At 27.5% G+C, this 19,179-nt stretch overlaps 2 protein-coding genes across 2 annotated transcripts; one reads left to right on the top strand and one right to left on the bottom strand.

Annotated features, from left to right (window-relative positions):
- Nucleotides 1-236: 236 nt before the first annotated feature.
- On the bottom strand, nucleotides 237-5,890 carry LOC132924704 (uncharacterized). The gene is given in 12 exon segments (XM_060989146.1): nucleotides 237-347; nucleotides 523-876; nucleotides 878-978; nucleotides 1,200-1,341; nucleotides 1,460-1,657; nucleotides 1,969-2,057; nucleotides 2,133-2,216; nucleotides 2,219-2,303; nucleotides 2,855-3,001; nucleotides 3,003-3,022; nucleotides 3,237-3,426; nucleotides 5,834-5,890. Coding segments are annotated over 12 exon segments (1,578 nt in total).
- A 1,346-nt stretch (nucleotides 5,891-7,236) lies between these two features.
- Nucleotides 7,237-9,654, top strand: LOC132924705 (putative inhibitor of apoptosis). The gene is made up of 7 exons (XM_060989147.1): nucleotides 7,237-7,455; nucleotides 7,512-7,730; nucleotides 7,787-8,009; nucleotides 8,468-8,701; nucleotides 8,767-8,960; nucleotides 9,025-9,101; nucleotides 9,183-9,654. Exons 1-7 carry the CDS (start codon nucleotides 7,237-7,239, stop codon nucleotides 9,652-9,654), a joined length of 1,638 nt encoding a protein of 545 aa, XP_060845130.1.
- The last annotated feature ends 9,525 nt before the right edge of the window (nucleotides 9,655-19,179 follow it).

Raw genomic sequence — 19,179 nt, forward strand, 5'->3', positions numbered from 1 at the left:
GTTTATTTAAACATAAATACTAGTTTATAAATTATAATTATTGATAGGCACGTAATTACGTTTTACTTCATAGGTAATAAGTATATAAACAAAAAAACTGTCTGTTAAATGTATAAATAAAATAATAATTTGTAAATACTTAACAAGTATTAAATAATATAATATGTAGGTACTTTTGTAATCATGTAGATTGTAGGTACCAGGTACCTATAACAATTAATTAATAATTACCATCATTATTTATTTGCTCGTATCAACATTATTTTCTCCAGTAGTTCTGAGCCCAATCTGGATCTTAAATCTCTAAACACAAACTTGAGAGACGAAAATGAGCGTTCTACTGATACCTAAATCAAAATAATCAAAATAATTGGATTTCTTGGATTCTCTAATAGTTTAATCTTTAGTTTATACTTTAGACATAAATATTTTAAAATTATAATCTAAAAATATGAATTTTAACTAAATAATTATGACATTTATAATTTATTGTTGGTAAACATAAATGATAAATTACAATACCTGTGTTGTAGGAAAAGCTATAACCCCATGAGAAAGAGCATACAGTTCAGGGCATTCAAACTTTTTACTTTCCCAGTAAGACAAAATAGTTTCTGTATGTGGTAGTATAGGTTGGTTGAAATATAAATTCAGGAGTGACGAGATTGAAATAGAAACAGTATCTGTGTTAGATGAAGAAGATTGAGATGATGAAGGTACACCTTGTGATAGTGATTGCAAGTATAATTGAAAACTATTAGGATCATTTTCCTCCAATCCTGTTTCTATATTTTCATTAGTAGTTTCACTAATTTCTGTTGTAGATTCATCAGTATCTTGGTCTTGGACTGTATCGTCTGTATCATTATTATTTTTTTATGTTTTTCATTAAATTATAAGTATTCACTAAATGAAGTACAGTGTTGGTTTTTGATGTAACAGACATTAAATGTTGATAGCGTGGATCAAGATAAATTGCTAAAATATATATATATTTTTAATTATCTATTAGTTATTACTCATTAGAATTTAAGATACATGGTATAAAATTGAATACTGAACTAGTTAGGTATTAGTTATTACTATTGATTACACATAGTTCTATGCATAATCAAAGTTATTACTTAACAGTTATTAGTTAATAATGTTATAGAACATGATTTAATAACAATTTACATTATCTCATAAGTCATAGATACCTGATTCAAATACAGGATTCATAAAAATGTGTTTTTGTCGTTCAGCCATATTTTTTATTGATGTTTTTGAGAGTGGAATATTTATCTTTGATAAAGACATTTGAGTCTTTAACCAAATACCATATACATCACCAGGAGTTAACGAGTTTTATTGCATTTGGACTGTGGCAATTTTAGCTGGCTCTAAAGCTGTAACCTGGTAAATTCGTAACAATTTCATAAATTTTAGACTCTTACTGACAACATATATAACAACTTACTATCTTTCCAACCAAATTCCAATCATTAGAAGATAAGATTATTTGTTCATTAGTCACACAAAATTGTTTGAGTTCTATAAGTCTGTACAACATATTGAATGTACTATTCCACCTAGTTTCAATGTCCAAAATTGCCTGCTTTAATCCTTCCCTTTTCAACCAGGTTGCGTATGTTTGTGTTCTTAAAATTTTCACTGCCTTAACAAAACAATTAAAAATATTTTAAATTTTTAAAACTTACCATTGTAAATATATTGTATTAGATAAGTATATAATATATAACCATAATCATAAACTAAACCAAAATATAAAATTATTAGTTTTTTGACAAGTAGGTTAAGTAATATTATTATATTTACTACAAAAAAGTACAATAATTTATAAAACACAACAAAATCTACATAAATCATTTGACTTTATAATTTATTTACTTTGCGAGCTTAAGAAAAAATGCCTTGAATATAACGGTCTTTCGTAGAATCACAAATGGCAAGCTGAAATGTGTGAACTGCACATCTCATACATGTGGTTAATGGTCCCATCTCAATATCTGATGTACTTATCATATCTTGAATATTTTGTAATAAAACATCATCGTCTGTAATTAATAAAGATAGTACATTAAAATATATTAATAGTTAATACAGTAAATGTTCAATTTCAAAATAACTACTGTCTTCCCGGTTGGAAATATTTTTTTCATCAGTATCATCAACTGGTTCATCATTATTTTCAGAATTTTTATTGAATAAGTCAAAATTTTCACCATGTTTTTTGCATTATCACAAATTATGGAGTATATTTGTGCAGGACTTATTTTGTATCTTTCCATTACAAGTAATACCTTATAAAGTAGAATTTAAAATATTGAATTAGAATATGAATCATTGTTAAATCGATCAGAAATATTAAAAATGTATAACAATCATAAGCACAGATATTGTCAGCAATGTAGTCAATAGTAATACATAATATTATACGTGTATTCTATACTGAAGTTATTTTTCAATAACTAAATTATTTAAAAAATATTAGTAGTGTTATACTGTTATAAAATGTATACTATTATATTGTATTAAATATTAATATTTATAATATACAAAACAATAGGAAGGTTTACTGAGTCAATAAAATAATAATATTGGTACCTACGCACCTATCACCTATAAATTATAATGGTACTTATAAAATTTAAAATATGCAAGAAATAAGAAATTCAAATTAAGTATCATACATATATGCCTAAGTAGTACTACCACTTGTGATTATAAGTTTGAAGTTATGAATTACAATTTTACAATTGTAATTTGAAGACAATACAAATTATTTATTTTCAAGATTTATTTATTTATTTAATTATTTTAATATTTAATTTTTAATGTAAAGGTAACTTACTTGCTGTTTTAAATAATGTCCAGTATGTCTATCTAATAATTCCGCCATTCCCAGAGTCACAATTTTGATTTTTCCATCATTAATAAATTGACAGTTGATCCCAATTATACTTCTGTTCAAACGTGTTACACAGTCAATCTTTAAAAAAAACTAGTTTTTTACTCAACGCTATTGTGATATCATCAACAATTTTATTGAATTTGTTTGCTATTTATAGCTGTATATTTTTTTCATTTATTGTGAAATCTGCGAATACCAATACAATTTAAAATTTAATTTAAAACAAAAAATCACACACATTTTTTTATAATATTTAATATTCTAGGTACTTTTAAAACTAAGAATAGCTATGTTATACTTTTTAGTTTTTTGTTCATCTTACTTGATCCAATTTCTTTTATAATAGGGTCGATAATGGTCCGTAGTCCACAATCGGATAGAATTGACAGTGGTCGTCCGTTATCTGTCACCAGCATAATACATCCATCAATTAAAGTTTGTTTATCAATATCAACATTGTACACTTTTTTTCTAACTTCAACAATGCCATCAAGTGTACTTTGCCTAGTTGTCTATAAGCAATAAATAGTATCAAAATTCAAGACACATGATATTAAAATAATAAAAATAAATGTATTATCTAGTTTAAATTTAATTTCACACCTAACGACCTAACCTTTCAAGTATTTTTATTTTACTTAAAAGTTAAATTTTAAATAGCTATCTAATTAGTAATAATTAATATTTTATTATAAGTTATAACATAAATTGTCAAATTGATAAATTCCAAATGACATAGCCACATAGGTAGGAAAATATAATAGGTACCTTCAATAAATTATCATTACAATTTACAACTGTAGGTACGTTAGCCACTTGGGTAATATGCTAATATTATGTTACAACTTACAAACTTTCAAAACATAAAATTAGATTTAAGAACATGCCTATATGGCTATGCATATAGGTAGCATATATATTATTTATATTTATACAGGTAATAGTATAGACTATAAGATTATTTTAATTTAGGTACTACATGTCTGCCTTCACTTAATAATAAATTGTTAAATTAAAATATCTTAATATTTGCTTAACCTGGTTTTTTTCATAAATTTTACTATGACCACGGGGTTTTTTTTTTGATACACTCAAATATATTTCTGTTAATTGTAAATCCGTACTTATTGTTTAATTCTTCTCTACTCTTTATTAGTTGACTCATCTATGATTGTGACTCGGCACATAACGTGGTGTCATCAGCAAAGCGCAGATTGTTGATCTTCCTACCTCCAAAAACCACTCCAACTTTCCATTCCTGAAATGCTTCCCTTAACACTGCTTCGCTGTAAATATTAAAAAGGATAGGTGAGAGAATGTATCCCTGTCGAACACTTTTGGTAGGTTGGAATGTTTCTGATAGTATCTTCAACTTTGATTGCAACTCTTGACTCCGTGTAAAAGTTTCTAATTAAGTTGATCAGATGTTCAAGAGCTCCCATATCCAGCATGATGGTCCATAATTTCCTCCACTGTACACAGTCAAAAGCTTTATTAAATTCAATGAAGCACATTACTACGGGTTGGTTAAATTCTCTACTTTTCTCGAAGAGCTGTCTAATGTTTAAGGTTCACGCGTTCTTCTGCCTTTAACAAAACCAACTTGCTCAGGTGGTTTCTGGCTATCTATGTAGTAGAAGGTGTGTACACACGAAAACATATTTGAGGTCCATTTTTTACGCTTCCCCCCTCCCCCGATTAGGAATTTTTAAATTCTAATTGGGCAGATCATTTGTGCATTGTTAGTATCCCTAAATCAAATTCAGGAAGCCGTAGAAACTGCAACTTACATAATCTGCGTGTATCTGATTGATTATCAATTAAAGGTATACTACCTAGAAAACATTAAAATTTGGACATTTCTTTTTACAATCCTTTATTGCATATAGGTACCTTCTCCTTAGTATCGTCATATATTTGCCATATATTAATTGAGTGTTTATATGTATGAGCGTGGCCTACCGCATCACATGATACCGTTCGTTTTTGGTTATCAGGTGTTACCGATCCTTTGAAATTATATTCAGTTGCTGATACTGTGAGGGATTTAGGGATATTTTTTAAGTTGTAAATTTGTGTCAGTAAATTATACATCCATGTTATTATTAAATTAAAAAAATTTATGATAGCCAAATCTGGGAATCAAGTTGAACACTTTTGAACAAAATGTACAAAGAAAGGATTGTTGTAGGTTATTAATTTCAAAATTTAAGATAAATTCAATTTGTCTTTTAATAGGTTTTTTAAGTAAATTTTTCAATTATTTCTACGCTTTCGTCATTTTGTAATAATTTTATGAGCATATTGTCTGCAGCTTGTTAAACTGATAATAAAGTTATCCCATTGATCATCGGTTTTTCTGGATAAAGTTGTTTTAAAATTTTGGCTCGTTTTTATAAGTTTGAAAAGTTACACTATCTCGGAGTAATGCAAAAATTAGGCACCATAATGTACTTTAATTATAAAAGTTGCATATTCATTACTATCACAATATACTACTGCTAAAATTTGTAATACAGAATCAAAATCACAGGTATTTGAAAGTACAAAGTTTTCACCGTCTAGTTGAATGGACTTAAATTCCGAGTGGCTTCTATTTTTTATAAGTCCAATAATATTTGTTTTAGCTTTAGAATCTAAATTTCTTAGTAAAATCTCTCGATTTAGTGTCAATTATGTTGATTTATTTTTTTTAAGATTAATGAATAACTAATATATTACCCCAAATCTCTTCTGAAGTATCTTAAGTTTCCAAAAACGGTATTGTGTGCATTTCTGTGATTGTACGCGGGGGTTGATTGTAAATTTTTTTTTTTAATCCTCTTTTAAAATTTTATTAATATAGAAATCGAAATTGCTCAAATTGTCATTTGTTCTTATTGTGTCTATTTCATTATTATCAGCTTTATTATTTATTACTTCATAATTTGTTACTCCACAATTTATTGGAGGTATATTTTGAGGAGATCGGTTCATCTCAGTGTCTTCAAGTGGAATTTCATTTATTTAAGCGTTCATCAATTCTCATTTGACATGCTGTTGACGTGTTTCAGGACCCGATTACATACATTACATACATTTAATACCAGAATTGCAACAGCTGGTATGAAATACATATTATCATGGTCGCCGATCTGATCACATACTTCAATTTGACATTGTGAAAATTTCATAAAATGAACTTATCGTGTTGGTTAAATTATAGCTGTATTCAAAAACTCTCCAGTTCTTCAATATTGTCTTCGTTGTTTTCATTTAAATATGGTTCTATAACTCCTGTCGAAATTCTTTGTCGTCCATTTTCACCAAATGTGTTATGACCATTTTTCAAATAACCATCAGTCTTGCTATAAATTAGCCAAAAGAAACATATTAAAAGTTGTTTTATATCTTCTGTATCATCAGATAAGATCACCTGAGCTACTCTACGAATTATTAAATCTTTTAATATCTTATCAACTAAATTGAGTGACTTCCAAGCAGTAACAAGTTTTATAATATGGGCTACATCACATCTAACAAAACATGTCGATGAATCTTATTGCATACTAAAAAGTAATTGGAAACAAGCACTTATGTAATTAATTAAATTAAATTATATTGTGTAAATGCTCTTACGACTGCGGCTAATAATGCTAACGACATGTCTGTTATGACTTGTTTTGGGCATGAAGATTCGTCTCGAATCCATTCTATTAACCAATTGTAAATTGAATTATTATCATGCTTCTCAGATAACATGTGAGTTGCCGAATATTATACCTTAATGGATTTGTCATGTATTTTTTTAAAAAAACTGCATTTCTAGGTTGGTACGATACCTATCCAAGAGGTTAGGTTAGGTTTCCCATTGGGATCGTACCATTTAGAAACACTGTAGTCGTACTACAGTGACAATAATAAGCACTGTTTATATAGATTCAAAATAAAAAGTAGTGATCCATCGACACGTATTAATAGCTGACCTTAATAATTGTTTGATAACAAAATAAATGTGGGTACCAAAAATATTTTTATTCATTTTATGATATGTTTTTCCGTTTGATTGAGGTGTATATTATGATTTATGGGATAAAAAAATAGCTTTCCGTTTTATCAAGGGTTTAATGTTATGTTAAGTTATAGAAATCTTACGAGAGTCTAATACAATTCCGCATAGAGCAGGATTCCGTTTTATCGAGGATCCAAATAAGACAAAATTTACTGTAATATATGTATTTTTATCTTTTTAACACTGTATTATACCACCACTTAGTTAGGTTAGGTATAAAAAATATTTATTAAATACGGACTATAATTGATATTTATGTTTTTCTTTACAGATGCCTATTAATAGACGTTTAAGATCATTTAATGAAAATTGGCGTATACAATTTTTAAGACCACTTGATATGGCCGAAGCTGGTTTTTTATACTTAGGCAGTAATGATCAAGTGAGATGTAATAAATGCCTGAAAGAGTTTTTTGATTGGACACAGGGTGATGATCCGTTACAGCTACATGCTAGTCTCTCTCCAAATTGTCCATTTATTAATGAAACTGTAAGTAAAAATCTAATAAATTTAATATATTTGTAATGTTTTCTTTCTATTTACAGTTGGCTACAGTTAATGGTCGTTTGAAAACCTTTAATAACTGGCCCATCAATTTTTTAACACCTCTTAAATTGGCCGAAGCTGGTCTTTTTTACTTGGGCAGTGATGATAATGTGAAATGTAATAAATGCAAGATAGAATTTATTGATTGGACACTGGGTAAAGATCCGTTACAACTACACGCGCGTCTCTCTCCAAATTGTCCATTTATTAATGAAATTGTAAGTAAAAATCTTATAAATTTAATATATTTGTAATATTTTATTTCTATTTACAGTTGGCTACAGTTGATGGTCGTTTAAAAACATTTAATAACTGGCCCATCATTTGTTTAAGACCTCGTAAAATGGCTGAAGCTGGATTTTTCTACACGGGCAATAAGGATTGTGTACAATGTTTTAAATGCTGTAAATCTTTTTATTCATGGAAAGAAGATTATGTTCCAGTACTTGAACATCGTCGTCATAATCCAGATTGTTCATATATTCAAAGATACGGAGGTAAATATCAAATAAATTAAATATTTTTGTAATTTGATATAGAATTAAAGTAATAGATTTTGAAGTAAATATTTTGTATATTTAATAACAAAATTATAACTGAAAAATTATCTTGTAAAGATAACTAATATATTAATTACATAATTCTAACAAATTTCCACATTATTATAAATTTGATATTAAGATCAGTAACAAATTTTAATATTTTTTTTTTGAAAAATATTTTCACTAATATATGTGAAAAGCAAATTAACAAACATCATTTTTTTACGATTAGTATTATAAAATTGTTAAAAACTTCTTTAATTTGATTATAAATCTAATTATATTTAATTATAAAGTAAAATTTTAAGGACATTTCATTTTTTATGATGTAAATTGTCTGATAAAAAAATGTTTAATATACTTTATTTTTTCACGGTACTTTAAATCATTTTATAATTTATTCATATTTTTAGAAGTGTATGATATGAGTGGTATTTACGATCCTTCAATTTATCATCTCCAGTCTAATGAACGGGCAAAAAGAATTGAAGATTTGTTAAATTCTGAGGGTATTATACAAAAATTAAAACCTCTTAATGACAATACAATGGTCACCTTCAATGCACGCTTGGAAACATTTTATAATTGCCCGAGAACCTTGAAACAAGATTTTAATATTCTATCTAAAGCGGGATTTTTTTATTCAGGTGAAATTATAATAATATTTATAATAATAATAGAACTTTGATTTAAATGTTTAATACATTTTTAGGCAATGGTCAAACTGATTTTATGACTTGTTTCTTTTGCGCTGAAATTTTATCTCATTGGACTGATGATGATCAACCGTGGACAGAACATGCCAAATGGTCTAAAACTTGTAGTCATCTTTTATTAAATAAAGGCAAAAGCTTTGTGGACCAAGTATATGATGTGGAAAATGACGTCATAAAATCCAACCAACTAGTAATTAAATAATTTTATTAGTTTAGAAATAATATTAAAAAATTACCTTACACTTTATTTATAGGAGTTATTCAAGATGATTACGGAACAGAAAAATACTTACATTCTCGGCACTAAAATGAAAATACAGACAACAAAAAAGTATGTTTTATTTGAATCGGTACAATTAGTTTAACATATATTTTTTAGTATTAAAATGATTTTAACATTTTATTTTTATAGACACAGTAATGGGTTACAAATTACTAAAACTTTATCTGGTAAAAACCAACAGCATCTTTCTCAAATGATAGATCCTAATTATGTACCAGATTGTATGCTTTGCAAGATTTGCTATGAAGAAAAAATTAAAGTGATTTTTGTTCCTTGTGGTCATGCGATTTCCTGCATTGAATGCGCTTTTTCACTCGAACATTGCGCTCTATGTAGACATCCATTCTCAAATGTAATAAGAATATATTTGTTTATGGATACAGTAAATGATAAAGATCTCAAACTGGTCCCGTGCAGTTCCAAAATGTCTTCCAACAACACATTAAATCTTATGATTTGCAAAGTATGTCATCAAGAAGAAATGGCAGCGGTATTTTTACCATGTAGACATGTCTACACTTGTGTTGAATGTGCGAAAGAAATGGATGACTGCCCTATATGTGCGGAAAATGTCTTTGCCTTTATTCAATTATACTTATAACTTGTATTTTTATATTAATAATACTTAATATATCGTTTGTGTGTGTGTAATAAATTAGGAATATTATATCATGTATTTAACCCAACTAAAATAATAATTATTTTTTAATTCCACTACATTTCCATTATTTTTTTTACATTTATGGTGATCTGAGCCGGCGAAACAAAATTCTCCCGGGCCAGTTAAAATTTAGATTTCGCCACTGGCCATGTTTCCTATCTGGTAAGTACTGGTTGTTATGGTAATGGTATAGTAGGCGCAATTTCTTTGAAAATATTTTTTTCATTTACTTTTTCCTAGTAGTTACGGATTTAAAAAGTTATTGTAAATCGACTGGAACACCTTATTTACTATAATTTTCTTTATTTAATTTAAACTGGAAACACTAAAACGGTAGAAAATATTTTCCACTTCATCATTTTCAGAAATAGACCATTGTTTTGGATCTAGTAAGTCAAGACGGTAGTGTAATTCTATATGATTGTATATGTTCTCCTTTTGATATTTTACGTTTTGACTGTTTACATGTGATGAATTGATTGTTATCATCCGATTGATTTCTTAAATTATTTAACAAACCTCTATAATATAGAGTCGAGTCTACATATAGTATATACCTAGTTGGCTTGTATTAATTTGTTTTACATTTCTATTTTGAATGGGAACATTTTTATAAATATTTCATTCAATATCTAATGAAGCGTCGGCTAGTTCATGTCCAGGTTTGTTTACCATCGAATCAAATACTCTAATTGTTATTTTAATAGCTTTGTCGGTTTCTACAATAGTGATATTATGCCTTTGTGAATACTCTGATAATTTTCCTAGTACATCAAAAATGTCTGCCATTGCATTAAGATTACTAACAAATTTGATGCTAGAGATTGTTTATATCAACCCGTTGTATTTCTTTCTTTCTTTCGAACCCCTTGTTAAATCGGTTGAAGCAGATTTAAAATGTTAACAAAGAGCTGAAAAATTATTTATGAAGCAACAAACAGACAAAAATCTTCTCATTTTAAAATTTTTTTTTTCCAAATAACTTATTACTTATATTATTTTACTTATTTTGGTGATTGGTGATATAAATAATATACTATATTATCCATAAATATTTTAAAATGATTTATAACTTTATTTTTCTCACGTTATTTATAGATTAAAGCAATGTAAAATAATGAAGTTTGGAATCATTTTTTTTTAAGTTTAATTGATACTCCCATAAGTTTTTCCCTAACCATTACGAAAGCTTCATCGCACGCAAAATTTTGCACGATGGTTCTTCAATACCGTTTTTATCTGTTTTTTCAGATTGTTGTAATATATTTGTATAAATCTGGCTTTGAAATACGTAATTTTTTTCACCAAATAATTCTAATTGTATTATTTTTTTACATGCTATACATCATAACTTATTATTTTCTACAATCTACAATAAATCAATTATATGATGATTTAAAACTGTTATACTGACTTTTATTCGAGACGGTTGGATTTTTTTGGATTTGAATCAGAATTTTGATTGTTTTCGACAATCGTTTCAGCAGATTCTAATGCTACTTTTTTATTAGGCTTTTCTGTTTCTGAGTAATAGCTCAGACGTTCGTTGATCAAATTTAATATAAACAAACTCATAAATTGTATTATATTAAACAAAACACGTACATGGCATATCACACATATAATACACATATGCTGAGTCGCCGACCGCAGCAAGATACATATTAAATTAGTTTTGACATTGTCAGCTCTTTGTATCAAAATTATTAGATATATATAAAGATACAGATAGTCGAAAGACAGCTTTCAGAGTACGGTATAGAGTCTATACTATAGACTATAGATAAGTGACTGTAAGCACGGGCTTAGTTATTGTGTAAGTAAGTATTTGCATTTTCGAAAATATTATTTTCTATAAAAAGAATTATTAATAACTGTTATTCCCTTAATTGTGATAGTGTCAGAAATGTCTTACCAATTAGAAATTTTCATTATTTTTTCAAATATTAACTTCATATTTTTCCTATCTAGAACCCCTTAAATTCTTTGAAATGATTTAAACTAAAACATTTGTTTGTTGTCATTCAGTCCATTTTATAGGAAGTCAAATGTGCTATATTTTTAAGAAGGTTAAAAACCATCAACTTTAAACGAGTCCACAAATTTTTTTCACCCAAAATTTCTTATTTTATCTAAACGTAACATGATTGCGAACAAATATTAATGAAACGTACCCAAAATGACTGCTTTTAAAAGCGAAGAATAATGTTACAATAAAAACGATCTTAATAATATTATAATATTGTTATGTTATCGTCTGTCAATATAATGCGTAAAATATCTAAGACAAAAATTTAAAATATTGAAAAAATATAATAACAAAGTAAGAATTTCAATATCGATTTTCTTATCACTTATCATATTATAATGATATGGCGCGTTTCGTCACCGACTCGATTGGTCTTCTGACGACAATGCTACCAGGTTGATACCATATTGAGGTGGGAGTTGGTCGGGCGATGTAGGACCAGTTTCGGCAGTAACTACTAACTACAACAGTTTTCCTCGGCACAATCGTTTTGCAGGTCGTTTTCCTATCAGCTTGTTCCGTAACAGCATCCAACCCTCCGACCATTCTCCACACTGTCAACAACACACCACCGCCATCATACCGCAAGCGTGTACTCATAATAAGTACTAATTTATGTATAACGTAGTCAACAGTGTGCGTATTTAATCACGTCGTTCAGGTGAATATAATAATATTATTATTACCGGGATAATTTATACATAATTATGATTATAATAATATACTATTGAATATCGTGTAGATAAAATATTAATGGCATTTTTGTTTTTCTCAGCGCCTGAGCTGTAGCATTTTCGTATACGCCGCTAATTCATTGTCCTAAACTACGAGATAACCATTTCAGGTAAGAATAACTATGTATAATATTTTATGTGTATTTATGTATAGATAATGATCTGTAATCATACAACTGTAGTTTTTAAATTTGTAAAATCATTAAATTATGTTACCAAGTTCATCGTTTCAAATCTCTTAAGGTTATAACTATTAATATCCACATTAACATTATTCCTTGCAATTATTGTTTAGTATGACTACTGTTTAATTTTAAAATACCTCCTATTGATTACATGCAAACATTACAAATCAATTAGTAATATTGGAATGTCACAGTATTATAATTATCTATCTATAGTTCAAGTTTGAACCACATAAAAAACTTACAATTAGAAAAATTAAAGTTTTGTATCTATTATTAATTTGATGGTCATTTTTACTGGTAATATGTAAAAATTATTATGCACACATTGTACATTATAAATATTATTTTGTTTAAACTGTTCTAACTAATCTTTTGTTGATAATTTTCTTTCTGAAATATTTTAATATTTAATTTTAAAACTCTTTTCTGTAACTGTTAACAGCATACAATCGCATCAATATGAATCCTGAAAATCATGTATGGCCTACATTGAAATCTCATCGATTTGTAGGTAAGTGTACGAATAAACATGAAAAGCCATCTTATTGCGAGTAATCTACTATATATATCTGTTACTGTGAAAGTCCGCAATTGGTGAGTGCTGACAGTCACCGGTTAATGTCGTCATACACCAAAGTCATTGGTGAATGTTGGCATATTGATTAAATTTGTACTGTTTGTAAACATTTACTAGCGAATGTTGAAATTTATATGAAGATATTAGTGAATGTTGGTAATGCCGATATTATTTAATCTGATCTTATCTAAAATTCTAGTACCTACCTACACAAGATGTAATTGCAAAACAAAGTGCACCACAAAATTGTGGTTGTAGAAATGATGGCATTTTATGCAGTTCAAAATTTCATGACAGTTTGTCGTGTTGCAATAAGTAGAACATTTTTCACCGTTGTTTTAAAATAATAATTTTTGTATGGCAAAATAATCATAATTTAAATTAATAATATAGGTATAATATTGTTCAATAATAATAATGATAATTAATAAAAGTAATTGTTAATATTTATAACTAAACATATAATTTCAATTTTATATTATTGTCTATACTCTATAGTACTATACTACAATAGTATGTGCGAATACATAACTCATGTCAACATTAACCAAAACCGTGTTGTATATGTCAACATTGACCAAAATCCTAATGTAAATGTCAACATCCACTAGTAAATGTCTATATTATTTTAATTTTTCAACATTCACTAATTTAGTAGGTGTATGTCGACATTCACTAGGTGATTGTCAGCACTCACCAAACCAATTGCGGAAATTCACAGTAACATATCTACTCTATATACTTAAATAATAATTTTATTTCAAGTACTAATAAGTTGGCTATGATAAAATAATAACATGTTAAACATTGAAAAAATGATGATCTTTTTAATATTACAATTCAATTAATAGATAATAAATTACAGAGAAATAGTATGTGTGTATTTGACAATAGAGCTATTTAAAACAATAATAGTTAAAAATATTGATATTTTTAAAACATGATTTTTTGATGGTATTTGTAAAATAACTGTTATGATTTTTATTAATAAATTATGTAAAATAATAGAATAACAGCAAATTTTAAAATATTATAACATTTAAAAATATTTGGTAATGATGTAATCTTTATTATTCTTAGAAAAATCTGATGATGAATTTCCTGCTCTAACTTTTAAAGTTGCAACAAGCAGTAAATATCGACAAAAACATCAAAATGTTCAGCAGACATTGACTAACGAGTACATTTTTTACAAAATTAAGTTATAACTATAACTTTTATATTTTATTTTTGATTTATATTATTTATTTTCAGACCAATTGCACATGCAGCTTCAAATTTAGCTAAAAATGTGAATAAAATACATCCAAAAGTATCAACAAATAAATCACCTGAACAAGGTAAGAAAATAACCACATAAAATAATGCTTATTTATATTATGATATGTAAATTTATTTTTCATTTTTTTCAAAGATTCATTAAGACTAATAACTGAAAATAAAAAGCTTGTTAAAAAAGTTAATTCACTTGAAACATCAGTGAATACACTTTGCAAACAATTAAAAAGGCATGAGAATAAGAATTCTAAGCTTATTGACGAATTTAATATGATGTGGTTGGATAACGAGGATTATAAATGCCTTATTTGTTTAGAAGTATTCATAAGGGTAAGAATTAAATAATTTTCAAAAAACATATACATAAATAAATATTAATTAAAAATTAAAGATCTAGATGTTTTAAGAATATAACTTAATTTAGTTTTATTTTTATTTTGGTTTAGCCAATATTGCTGGGTTGCTCACACATGTTTTGTGAATTGTGCATTGACAAATGGTTAATGATAAATACGCGGTGTCCAATGTGTTATGATGTAATAAAAAATCATGCATATTGTTTAAGTATGGACAACTTCATCAAAAAATGTATGGTAAGGATGCCAGATAAAGTCCAAATGAAGTACAAGAAATTAGAAGAATCCCGAGCTAAGGATAAACCAAAAAGTAAAACTAATTATATTTGATTTTGATATTGGTTAAATTTATACATTACTTTTACCTATATTATTTTTTATTACTCTTTTCCCGAATATTTTTCATAATCACACTCAAATTGGAAAAATCTCATTTAATTGTCTCACTATTTTCCGTCTTTTCTAGTGTTCACTAAAGACCTCATTTAGGTTATTTCTTCAGCGTTTTGTTCTTGAAATGTTCAGTAATATTTATATTCTATTTAATTCTCATGTGAACAAACACTATTGTCAAACATTTGAAAATACAGTAGCACTAGTTTGTCAAGTTATGTTCGACAACATTTGTCCTAGTGTGGACCTGGCTTGATAAATAAATAAATTTAATATTTACAATTGTACAAAATTGTTTTATTATTATAGGTGTACAACTTTGTACTGAGCGTGGCGACTCGAGTTAATAAGAATTGCATTAAGTGGACACGTTTCAATCTAATTTTTGTTTTGTATTACATTTTTAACACATATTATACTGCATATTTTATATTATTTTTAATTATTATTATTCCTATACTCATAATAAAATTAGCAACTTAGTTGTATCACGACTTATGATTAAATATCAATAATGGGTCGTGTGGTAGTAAGCCACATTAAAAATTGTTGTGACCATTTATTATAATTAGTGCTAGGATTTCTATGCAGTAAAAAAATTGTAAAATGTGCATTTTATTTACCAAAATAAGCAAAAACAATTTTTTTAAATATTTGTTAATATTAGTACTTATTAGGTATTATTATTATTTGTTATTACTTATTATTAAATTATGTTTTTTTAAATTTTCAACTGTGAAAACTACCGGTGATTAAATCGAAGATTTATATTGGCTGAAACTCTATTCCACATCACACAATGTTGTTGGAGCATATTTAAATTACGTGATTTATCCCGGACTAAAAGTAATATTAACATCTTTTTCTTTCGTTTTATATTCACGGTTCACCATTTATAATGTTACACATTCTTAAAAATGTTTTATGCTTCTTTAGTATTAAGTCTATTTTAGTTTACATAGGTAGTATATTTACAATAATTCGACAAATAAACCAATAATATTATATATAGACGTTCATTAAGTAAATACCATTTAAAATTAACAAGATTCTCAAAAATGTATATGTATGCAATTATATGCATTATGTTCAAAATATGCAAAAAAAAAAAAATTTTACTATTTAATTGAGAATAAGCCAAATCATGGATATATCTGACAATCAATCAATCAATTTAGACTTAAGGAAAACAACATACAAATGCATTGAAATTCTAGCCCTAATCATAACTTTTGGTAGCGCTGTCTCCTTTTTGTCTATGTGATAAACTATGTTGTACCCCACCTCAATATTATATTTATTATAACAAATTGTTATGCCAAATGACTGAGGCATATACCGGTAAAGTGTCGTAGGGATCTGGTCAATAGGTACGGTGCAAGTGGATAACACAGTTTTGTTTATATTAAGTAAATAACACTTAGTTACAGATGACTATAATACAAAGAAGGCATTTAAATGAATATGTATACAGTAAGATTCTGATGAAGTCACTCTTTTTAGCCATTGACTACAAAGTATGGCAATCATTACAATGTATTTTTTCATTACAATTGCATGAATACAATTTAAAACATTACAAATTACTAATTATTACAAAAATGAAAATGTCTTACTTACCTAATTTAACAGTAAAAAACGTCAGTACCTATACTTGCAATACTAATATATTAATTGGTTGGAAAATAATATTAGTTTGGATAATATATGTATATTAGTAACAGTGTTTAATTAAATACATTTTTCCAAATTATTTTATTTTAATCTTAGTTTTACAAATGTTTTTGTTATAAGTGTTATAAAAACTAGTTTATGTGGTCTTTCTTATAAACACATTTTCACATTTTAAATCTGAGAAAATGTTGTTGTTTAAATAATACATATTAACAGTATGGAAAGTTATCTTAATATCTAGACCAAATATATTATGTAAAGATTTAAAATTATCAATGAAAAACAAAAACATTTTGTCAGTCGTAAATTATTTTGAAAACTGAATTGGATGCTGAAATCAATCCACCTTTATTTTCAAATTTACAATTTTTGAAAAAGATACAGATTTACAACAGTCATATTCATTGTTTTGTGTAAAAGAGCCATTTTGCAATAGCTGCAGCATAAATTCATTTTTCTCATTATATACAGCTATAAAACATAATATATTATCGCTTTCACTGCCGCTGACGTACTATTACGTTTTAATAATTACAGAAAACGTTAACAGTATAGAAAAAAGTTCATTATGTAGATAAAAAAAAATAACAAATTTTATTATACCAAAACCTCGTTTCTACCTTCATTTGGCTGGTTGTTATGGTTGATTTTAATTTGTGTTGCAAGTAGTGCATTTCAAAATGGCAAAATGTGATAAAATATTTTTGCGCGCACTTGACGCGTCTTCATGGTTCAACACCTACAGACACTTTATAATAAAATAGGAATGATGACCGTTTGACGTATAATACATTGAAGCCAATATGTGTGCGAGAGAGAGAGAGACAGACAGACAATGTGCGGTCTTATTTACCATATTATATTATATTATATTACAGTAGAATCAGTGGCGGATTAAGCAATTTGCCGCCTATAAGCAGGACATTTGACGCCGTCCCAAATTATTATATAATAATATTTTAAATACATTTTATTTTTCAAGTGCAGAAAATTTCAATCACGCTCCAATCACCTGATTATTATTTTTGACTGTAGGGTAACCCGTCGCCGAGTAAAATCAACAGATATCAGACCACGTTACTGCCGGATTAACGAAAACGGAGAATTAATGAGGGTTCGCATAAAAACGCATTTTTACTTGTTGAAAAATTAAAAAATTAGACACACAATGAACACGCACAACACTCCAACGTCAACTGAACAAAAATAAAATATCTAATAGGTTTGTTCGATTTGTTTGTGATAGTAACTTTATAAATACAGTCGGGTCTCGATAATCCGAACGGGCTTGAGAATTATCTTATCGCTATATGTAATATGTACGTATGTATGTATTTATAAATAATATTTTCCGGTAATAAAATTTTTCGATTATGTTTGTAATCGCACGTGTATGTATCGTTCGATGAAAGCTGCGAAGAACTAATGTTGTTTAGACGTTTTCGGGACAAGGCATACCAATCCATAATAGAAACCAGTGTACAAAAAAAAAAAAAAAAATCAATATCTTAAATAGTAAGGTTCATAATTATACTCATAATTATATTAATATTTTTATATATTCATTGTCTTTTGAAATAACGAGTTTTTACAGATAAAAATAAAATTTCATAATTTAAATTACAATAAATTTGATGTTTTTTTTTTAAGCCATAGGTAATCCGAACAAATCGCTAATCCGAACGACCCCTTTCCCCAATCTCCTACGGATTATCGAGACCCGACTGTAAATACATATCGGTACGTACAGGTCAATATAACCGGATTACTGGGTGTATCGGACTATCGAATGGCCGAATTATCGAGATTCTACTGTATATAATATTATATAATATTATATGTCTATTGTTACACGGTTATACGTTATACCACTCCTTAGATCATAATATTATGGATGGAACCACGGCGTAATTTTTCGTCATCGATATGCACACGCATACGCAAATTACTCGTATGTTTGTTTGTTTTTTACAATAGTTCAATATGTTAGCAAGTTATGTGTATATAATATACTAATATAGCATAAATTAAAAATGCTCATAACCTACAAAAAATTGAACAATCGTGAAAAATCAACATACGAACAAAGATAATGTTCTTACCACCAAGTTTCATAATAGGTCGATTCACTATAATTTTTAAACTAACGGAGCTAAATGTGATGTCCAGAGCGTAAATTTGCAATGTTACGTATTCGACGGAGACAACACATGCGGGTAGGTGTCCTCTTACGAAG

Source organism: Rhopalosiphum padi, chromosome 3 (genome assembly GCF_020882245.1).
Source record: "Rhopalosiphum padi isolate XX-2018 chromosome 3, ASM2088224v1, whole genome shotgun sequence".
NCBI classification, from domain to species: Eukaryota; Metazoa; Arthropoda; class Insecta; order Hemiptera; family Aphididae; genus Rhopalosiphum; species Rhopalosiphum padi.